This window comes from Podarcis erhardii (genome assembly GCF_964252035.2).
Source record: "Podarcis erhardii genome assembly, chromosome: 4".
Lineage (NCBI taxonomy): Eukaryota > Metazoa > Chordata > Lepidosauria > Squamata > Lacertidae > Podarcis > Podarcis erhardii.
In genome coordinates this window covers 760361-769949 of record NC_138508.1, presented here as the reverse complement: position 1 = coordinate 769949, position 9589 = coordinate 760361, and the positions used below count along the sequence as shown (strand labels likewise).

Genomic DNA, 9589 nt, shown 5'->3' with positions numbered 1-9589 from the left:
AAGTAGGCTTATTGTATTTCTATATTGAACACTGAATGCTAAAATAAGCTTCTAAGCAGTGGACAGACAATTACAAATAGTGTCCAGGATTCACCTAGCCAGCCCTATCTGCTGCAAAATGGGGCCTGCCCCCCACTCCTCCCCCTCTCCATGCCCCCATGAACCCCTTGAATTTGGCTCTAGGGCACTGGGAGGGAACCTCCCCAGAACAACTCACGAGGAGAGGAGAAAGTGGATTCTTCCATCGGGGAAACTGGGATTCTTGCATAGGCAGAAAAACGTGGAAAACACAAGGCGGAGAACCACCTATTTACAAAACATGACTGCTCCAGTCACCAGTCTAGCTGTCGCATTCTGGATTGGTTGTAGTTTCCAGGTCACCTTCAAAGGTAGTCCCAAGTAGAGCACATGGCAGTAGTCCAAGCGGGAGATAACCAGAGCATGCACCACCCTGGCCAGACAGTCTGCGGGCAGGTAGGGTCTCATCCTGTGGACCAGGTGGAGCTGGGAGACAGCTGCCCTGGAAACAGAATTAACCTGCGCCTCCATGGACAGCTGTGAGTCCAAAATGACTCCCAGGCTGCGCACCTGGTCCTTCAGGGGCACAGTTGCCCCATTCAGGACCAGGGAGTCCCCCACACCTGCCCACCCTCTGTCCCCCAAAAGAGTACTTTCTGTCTTGTCAGGATTTGACTTCAATCTGTTATAACAGAGCATTGTGTAGCAGATCATATTGATCCTGTCTCAGAGGAGGACATTTCCCTTTTTCTTTTAGGGTCCAGTGTGCTTTGAAGATGTTTCTGTTCGTTTCACAGATGAGGAGTGGGCGTTGCTGGATCCTGACCAGAGAGCTCTGCATAAGGACGTCATGGAGGAGAATCGTGGGATCGTGGCCTCTCTTGGTAAGGCTCCCTGTGGGATCGTCCTATCTGCCAGGAAATTCAAAAAAAATACCTCTATGTAACAAACCTCATATATTTTCACAGAGCTCAGCAGCGCCCCCTCCAACACCTGGGAACCTAACACCCCCACAGCTGTAATGGTGTGAAGCCAAGATTCACTTATTGCCCCTATTAATTGATCTTTACAGTGGTACCTCGAGTTCCAAACAGCCTAGTTCACGATCTTTTGGGGTTACGTACACTTGGGCTCCATGATCACTGCAGATGGTGACAGCAGTCACAAAATTAAAAGACACCTGCTTCTTGGGAGAAAAGCAATGACAAACCTAGACAGCATCTTAAAAAGCAGAGACATCACCTTGCCAACAAAGGTCCCTATAGTTAAAGCTCTGGTTTTCCCAATAGTGATGTATGGAAGTGAAAACTGGACCATAAAGAAGGCTGATCACCGAAGAATTGGTGCTTTTGAATGATGGTGCGGACTGCAAGAAGATCAATCCTCTCCATTCTAAAGGAAATCAGCCCTGAGTTCTCACTGGGAGGACAGATCCTGAAGCTGAGGCTCCAATACTTAGGCCACCTCATGAGAAGAGAAGACTCCCTGGAAAAGACCCTGATGTTGGGAAAGATGGAGGGCAGAAGGAGAAGGGGACGACAGAGGACGAGATGGTGGGACAGTGTTCTCAAAACTACCATCATGAGGGAGGCAGTGGAAGACAGGAGTGCCTGGCGTGTTCTGGTCCATGGAGTCATGAAGAGTCGGACACAACTAAACGACTAAACAACAACAACACTTCAAAACCAGAATGAAAATTAAAAGCAGCACCATTTCTGCTTGCAAATCTAAGGTCTCTTGAGTTATTGAATCATAGAATTGCAGAGTTGGAAAAGGGTCTGTGAAATGAAGAAGGTGGAGTCTCCTTCTTTGGAGGTCTTTAAGCAGAGGCTTGGCAACCATATGTCAGGAGTGCTCTGATGGTGTTTCCTGCTTGGCAGGGGGTTGGACTCGATGGCCCTTGTGGTCTCTTCCAACTCTATGATTCTATGAAATATTGCTCAGGGTAAAGGTCCTGCAGGCTTCCGGTGTGCTTTCCCTGGACCTCTGAGCACAGCAGAGTAAACACAGCGTGTTTAGCCTTCTGCCCTCTGTGCTTGCATTAAGTGTCCATAAATCAAGAGTCCAGTCAGCTCCTCTAATCTAGAAGTGTTTATTTTACAGCAGTTTATGGTAAATCATCCTGTATCAGGCAGAAAAAGCATCTCCGCACCGGACGAAAACGAAAGCAGAATAACAGAACAAAGAAACAGATCCCGGATGTATACGTAGGATCTCTCCGCCCCCTCAGAAGGCAGGGCGAAAAAACTAAGCTGTTTAGCCCTGCAAGCTCAGGTTCTCCTCACAGGGTCATCTAGTCCAACCCCCTGGAATGCAATCTCAGCTAATTGATACTGGATGCAGATGCTGTTTGTGTCTCCGTTACGGAAAGTAGTGTTGTTTTCAGTTAAGTTATTCCTGCTGACAAGATTCTGTGATTATTATTCAATTTTATTTTCCAAATTTGTCAGTCACTTCCCCAGGGTAACCCAAAGCAATGTGCAGCCAAACCTTTCTGCCACGCCTGGCCCACGTACAGTCTGGGTTCTCCACCCTTTTCTGGTACCTCCTGGTACTCCTCAAACGAGAAGATAGAAGGTTGCTTGACGGAGCAGCTTTCCTGCATCAGCGTTCCCAGCAAGCAATGTTGGAATGCCCAAATGTGGAAACTCTCTTTTTGGGCAGAGATCTGTGTCTTGCCCAGCGAGCTCTATCTGAGCAGTGTGGAACTTCTTCTCCACTTCCAGAGGGAAGTAACTACTACTCGCTGTCAAGCTGGTTAGCTCGTGTTCTCGTTATGTGTTTTTGTGTTGTGAACCGCTGTGTGAGATTGGGATGAAGGGAGGGATATACAATTTTTTATACAGTGGTATACATTGATTATTCCTTTCATTTTAAGGACGAATGGTCTTGTTAGATAGTAAAAATTCATGTTAAATAAATGTTTTAGGGGTTGTTTTTAAAAGTGGAATGGATTAATCCATTTTGCATTACTTTCAATGGGAAAGAACGCCTTGGTTTAAGAATGCTTTGGTTTAAGAATGGACTACTGGAACGGAATAAGTTCGTAAACCAAGGTAACACTGTATTTCTGGGTTGCTTAAAAGATTCTTTTGTCAGCTCCATAGATTTTCAATTTGGTTAAGGTCTGGGCTATTCCCAGGCCATTCCAGCAGTGGAATATGATTATATTGAAACCAACTTTTGCACAAAGGAGCAACATGACATGAAGCTGAATCCTGCTGAAATAGAAAATAAATAAATAAAAATGCTTCAGTATCTGGGGAAAGATCACATGCAGAAGGCTTCAGTTTGGGCTCAAGTGTTTGCTTTATGTATTTGGGGATTTTACATTCCCATTAATGAAGCACTAATAGGGTGCTTCACAGTAGGTATAATGTAAGTGGGATGTAAATCTTCTCCGATTCTTCTTCTCACATATTTTTCTTTTATTCTGTTATGGTATGTTCTTCAAACTCATGAAACGAAAGAAGACCAACCAACTTGATAGCAATCACATAACAATATGACAAAAGTCAACCTAAGCAAATGTGCTTCCTTTTTCTAGTTATTTGGCTGTAACAGGTAATTACATTCTTGATTAAATTATCTTTCCATTGATACATAACTTTATGATATTACTTAAAAAAAAAAAAGCAGGGTTATGAGCCATCAAACCTCTGAAATATACTTTTTTCCACAAAAGGCTTCTGCAATTTTACCACTGCTGTATATCAAACAAAGCAACATTCAACAACCCATCAAAATCTAATAACAAATACGTTGGTTAATGATGAACCACAAAGGTAATGAACACACACCCAACTCCCTTCAGTTCTTCTTGATTTGTTCCTGAGGCTCTAATCCCTTTTTGTCTCCATTGCAGATTGTGATGAATTGGAAATCGAGAACAAAGGTGAACACGACAAAATCCCCAGAGAGGAGAAGCCATGCAAAAATTTGGAGTGTGGAGACAGCTGCAGTCAGAGCTTCCATTACACTTTCCAACAAAGAAATCTCATTGGGAAGAAACCCTATCAGTGTGTGGAATGTGGGAAGAGCTTCAGTCAGAGCTCCTCTCTCACTTCTCATCAGAGAATTCATACAGGGGAGAAACCCTATCAGTGTGGGGAATGTGGAAAGAAATTCATTACAAGCTCCAGTCTAACTTCCCATCAGAGAAGTCATACAGGGGAGAAACCCTATCAGTGTGGGGAATGTGGAAAGAGCTTCAGTCAGAGCTCCTCTCTCACTTCCCATCACAGAATTCATACAAGGGAGAAACCCTATCAGAGTGTGTAATGTGGAAAGAGCTTCAGTCACAGTTCTGATGTCACTAAGCATCAGAGAAGTCATATAGGAGAGAAACCTTATTGGTGTGTGGAATGTGGAAAGAACTTCTTTTTTTTTTTGAATAATATTTATTAAAGTTTTCCAATTAATTACAAATTAATAAAACATCCAATTTCAAATCTTTTTCCAATTACATCCTTTCAGGACTTCCCCTTCCCTCCCCCCCTTGTATTCCAAATCTCTCAAATGATCTCAACAAGTTCTTCTCCTCAATTCAGACTTGTTATCCTTAACCCAAATTTTTTTTTTTTTTTAAAAACATTATTTTCCATTCCCCTAAAATCGGCTTATTCCCACCACGAGTTCCCCACTTTAGAATACCATGTAGATGTATATAGCCTAAATAAAACATAGTTTACGCCCTTTGGATTCCACATTTCCCACCCCCCCTTTTCCCGGTCGCGTTCCCAATGTTCCTCAATGTCCGATATTTCCACGTCTCTCTAAGTCATAGTCCTTTGCCAGTCCTCTTTAATTTCGAATGTCCAATCATGGAAGGATTCTGTCTCAAAGAAAGGCCCATTTTTTCCATCCAAATTTTTATATCCAGGAGTGAAAAACTCCAAATTATAATCCTTAAGCTTGTCAAATCTGGATGTCCCAAACGTCCCCACTTCTGACTTGGTCCAATTCTTGTTATTTTGTTATTCTTATTGATCACACTCCTCTTTCTATTTCTTTCTGTCCCTGTTTTCCTGCACAAATGTCCTAATTCCAAAAGTTAGTTCCTTTACAGAGGCTTGTTATTCAGAAACAAAACATTACGTCAAGTTCCTTTCATTCCACAACAGATGATTCCATTGTCTTCTTCGGTGTAGTGGCCTCTGTAGTCATAATAATGTTCCATTTCTGCAGTTTCCCAGGAGATAAACAGTTCTGTTCCAATTTCCAGCTAAAACCACTTGTAATATCCCTCGGCTCCTCTAGGTGGATTGCAAAAACTGAGTTCTCTTCCAGATCGCGTCCATTAGCCCTAGTAACTTTATAATCCTTATTTAAAACAATTTGTATCCAATTTATAACAAATATAACCAGCAAAGTCCTTGTAACATAGTCTCTATCTTATTTTCCGCTTTGACAGCTCTTTGACAGCTGTCAAAACTTGCCTTTCTCCTCTCCAAACTCCATCATCGATCGCTCCCGGGGTTCCAGGGGGGGTTGTTTTTAAGTCCGAATTCTACTTTCCTCCTCCAGCTCAATCTCATATTCTTCACTCGTGAGGTTAAAAATTTGCCAAAATGATGTTACTCCGATCTTAGTTATCAGATCCTTTGCTTTGACCCTTCTACAATGGAGGGGGTGGCTGACTTCCTTTTTTGCGCCTCCCCCGCTCGCTCCGAAATTTTTAAAATTTTTGTCCCTCTTTTTAGTCCAAGTTCCAATTACTTACGGGTTGTTCTTTTAGGTCCGAATTTTCAAAGGAAAAAGCCAGCGCTCTCCGCCGAATGGCATGCGGCTTCGCACGGCAGGGATAGCAGAGGACTCAAAACACCACGCTTCTCCCCGGCACCCGATCCGTAGCCTTTAAAAAGGCTCCTTCACGAGTCGGGAGGGCGCTAATGGTGTCAGCCGAGTCTCCATGTCCACGGCCCCCGTGGCCGTGGTTTTTAAGGGTCCCCGCATCGCCGGTGCGGTAGGACCCAGCCCCTGCCGTGCAGGCTCCCTCCGGAGCTCGGAGGGAGTCCGCCATTCGGCGATGGCGCCGACCCGGAAGTCCTGTGGAAAGAACTTCAGTCAGAGCTCCTCTCTCACTTCCCATCACAGAATTCATACAAGGGAGAAACCCTATCAGTGCGTGGAATGTGGAAAGAGCTTCAGGAAAAACGCCCATCTCACTTCTCATCAGAGAATTCATACAGGGGAGAAACCCTATCAGTGCGTGGAATGTGGAAAGAGCTTCAGTCAGAGCTCCTCTCTCACTTCCCATCAGAGAATTCATACAAGGGAGAAACCCTATCAGTGCGTGGAGTGTGGAAAGAGCTTCAGGCAGAGCTCCCATCTCACTAAGCATCACAGAATTCATACAGGGGAGTCAACTCTCCAAAGCTGTCGCCATGAGCAGAGGACACCTGTTTTTTAAGATGAAATTTGGACTTAATTAACAGGCATGCTTTGAAGTAGGGGAGATAAAATTATCTACTAATTGAATCCGCCAAGTTTTTGATCTAGAGAAGGACATTCATTGTAATTGGATCGGTATGTTGGGGGAGGTGAGCCTTGACTATTTTCTTTTGATATATTTTGCATTTGCTGTTTTACTCGGCAAATCTCCTCTGAAAGGTTAAGTTTTTGAAATATGCAAGCGGGATTTAAAGAGTATTTTGTTATTGTTATGGTTTAACTTCAAAATAGACTGTCTGAAATTTTGACTATGATTCTGGCAACGACCCTCAATGGAATGATAAAAAGAATTCTTGACTGCAGTTATTGTGTTTTCGCTGAGGCGTCAACTTGTTAGTAGCTGGAATGAGATCATAGAAGGGAATTTTGGATATCTGCCCGGGGCTAATGGCGGAAGGCTAAACCTCCCTTTTGTCTTGGATGTGACGCACTGAGATTTGCCCTTGTGTGCAGAACCGGAAAGTGACATTGCTGAGGACTTTGGAAAACAACAGGGGGGAAAGAAGAAAATATTTCATACAGAATTATAAAGGACTGACCCGCTTGCTGAATTAATGGAGGGATTATTTGAATACGAGCGAAAGTTGACTGGGCCTGTGGCTGTTAAAATAAACAAAACATAAATGAAGGATTAACATCGGAAATAATTTCTTTGGACTAATAAAGAAATGCAGTATGACATCATTCCCCAAAATTCAGATCATGGGAAGTCACCCAAAGGATATATACAGTAATTTGGCATTGAAGAATTGGCTCTTTTGATTGTATTATAACTTAGAATGTTTTATTGTGGTCTTTATTGGATTGTTAAAATGGAAATTTAACAAGAATATTATATGTGCGTGTGCTGATAGGAGAAAACCCCTATGTGTGTGGAATGTGGAGTGAGCTTCAGTCAGGGCTCCCATCTCACTTCCCATCAAATAATCCATAGAAAGGTTGGGAAAATCATTATACAGCTTTAGGAGCCAGGCAAATCCCCACCTTGTTAACCAGGCCTTTGGCTGATTACATCTAATGCGCTTTTAAAATGTGATAGGGAGGGGGGTTACAGGTGCGTATTTTGTGATGTCTTTTTATCTTGTAACTGTCCTGAAATGTGGGAACAGGAGTCAACTCTTAGAGGCCAAGGGGTTTTTGCCCCCCCCCCAATAAAATATCTGAGGGGGCCACCCCCAAGTTGGTAGACATTGCCATTCCAATGGCATGCATGCATCATGTGATTGAAACTGTCTTGATTGCACTGGTTGATGATCTCTGGCGGGCTAGGGACAAAGGTGAGAGCTGTTTCCTAGTTCTGCTGGATCTCTCAGCAGCCTTTGACACCATCGACCATAACATCCTTCTGGACCATCTAGAGGGGCTGGGAGCACTGTTATATGGTGGTTCCGCTCCTTCCTCCTGGGCTGTGTTCAGAAAGTGGTGGTGGGTGATGAGCGTTCAGACCCCTGGGCTCTCACTTGTGGGGTGCCTCAGGATTCTGTCCTATCCCCCCATGCTTTTCAACATCTATATGCAGCTGCAGGGAGAGATCATCAGGGGGTTTGGGCTGGGTGTTCATCAGTATGCAGATGACACGCAGCTCTACCTCTCCTTTAAATCAGAACCAGTGAAGGTGGTGAAGGTCCTGTGCGAGTGCCTGGAGGCGGTTGGTTGGTGGATGGATGGTGGCTAACAGATTGAGGTCGAATCCTGACAAGACAGAAGTACTTTTTTGGGGGTACAGGGAGTGGGTGGATGTGGGGGATTCCCTGGTCCTGAATGGGGCAACTGTGCCCCTGAAGGACCAGGTGCACAGCCTGGGAGTCATTTTGGACTCACAGCCGTTCACGGAGGCACAGGTTAATTCTGTGAATAGCTGAGATGGAGCTTTTACAAACTTCTGAAGCTGCTCAGTGCCCAAAGTTAAACAGGCACAATTATGAGACTTGGGCAAGTTGCTGTGAGAGCTTGATTCGTCAGTTTGGAGTGTGGCATACTGTGTGTGAAGCCCCTCCAGTTCCTCTGACAGATAGATGGAGAGCCCAAGATTCAAGGGCCATAGACATAATAGTCTTGTCCGTCTCTCTGGAGGAAATTGCTACGCTAGCTGGAAACACCACAGCACGTCAGATGTGGAATGCTTTGAAAGTAGCCCATCTGCCAATCATCCCAGCCCAGAGTTTGACTGCATCAAAGGTCCTGGCTGTTTCCCAGAATGCGAATGAATGCAGGGATGCTGAGGGCACCGGTTGCAAGCTGCAGGGGGAGCTGACTGTGATGTCATCCCAGGCAGCATTCCAGCCTCCAGGGAGCCAAGGAGTCGGCAGCTGAGAGCTCTCTTTCGCATGAGAGCCAAGGTCATCTTTGCAGAGGCCGGAAGGCCAGAAGTAAACAGAGACAGATGTCTGCAGATGGCCCGAAGCAGAAGGGGGGGTGAAGAGCCCACGCCAGTGGAAAACAAGGCTTTGTTTGCTGGCACAGCTTCACCATTGGCTAAAGGCAAGTCTGATGGCCAGGAGCAAGGGGGCAAGCAGCAGCAGCCCAAGCCAGTGGAAAACAAGGTTCTGTTTGCTGGCACTGCGTCCCCAAAAGCCAAAGGAAGGTTTATTGTTGACTCTGGAGCGACCCGCCATCTGGCAAAGGATCGGCGCCTTTTTATCTCCTTCACACCTCAAGATGGTGAGATCCACCTGGCTGATGGAAAGACGTTGTGAATTGCAGGAGAAGGGACTGTGAAACTGGCAAGTCTGCACACAACCAGCAAAGATGTACTTTATGTTCCAGGTGCTGCAGACAATTTGCTCAGTGTCCCACAGCTGACTGGGCGTGGCTTTCAGATTTCCTTCAAGAGGAGCGTCTGTGTCATCAGGAAAGGCAAAGAGGACATTTTGCATGCAAAGTTTATAGATGGCTTATGATGACAATGGTGTTGCTGTGTCTAATGTTGATTCTTGTTGTGTTGCACAAACTAACAAGGTTCTTCATGCAGGATGTATTCACGAAGTACACAGAAGATTTTGTCACATGTCTTGGCAGGCACTGGCCAAGATGCCTGAATTGGTTCAGGGTTTGAACATCAAACCCTGTAAGTTTCACATGAAATGTGTATCTTGTGCAGAGAACAAGGTGAAGGTTG

At 44.8% G+C, this 9589-nt stretch overlaps 1 protein-coding gene across 1 annotated transcript; it reads left to right on the top strand.

The window, feature by feature from the left end:
• The first annotated feature begins 567 nt into the window (after positions 1-567).
• LOC309341272 (uncharacterized protein) lies at positions 568-4352 on the top strand. Its single transcript, XM_081860855.1, has 2 exons — positions 568-902; positions 3884-4352. Exons 1-2 carry the CDS (start codon positions 869-871, stop codon positions 4297-4299), a joined length of 450 nt encoding a protein of 149 aa, XP_081716981.1. The 5' UTR covers positions 568-868; the 3' UTR covers positions 4300-4352.
• Positions 4353-9589: the final 5237 nt, after the last annotated feature.

What these genes read in the sequence shown, in the direction of transcription:
- LOC309341272 (XM_081860855.1), top strand. Translation starts at nt 869, where the DNA reads ATGGAGGAGAATCGTGGGATCGTGGCCTCTCTTG. An exon ending in TGGGATCGTGGCCTCTCTTG is followed by an intron (nt 903 to 3,883) that starts GTAAGGCTCCCT and finishes TCTCCATTGCAG; the next exon opens with ATTGTGATGAATTGGAAATC.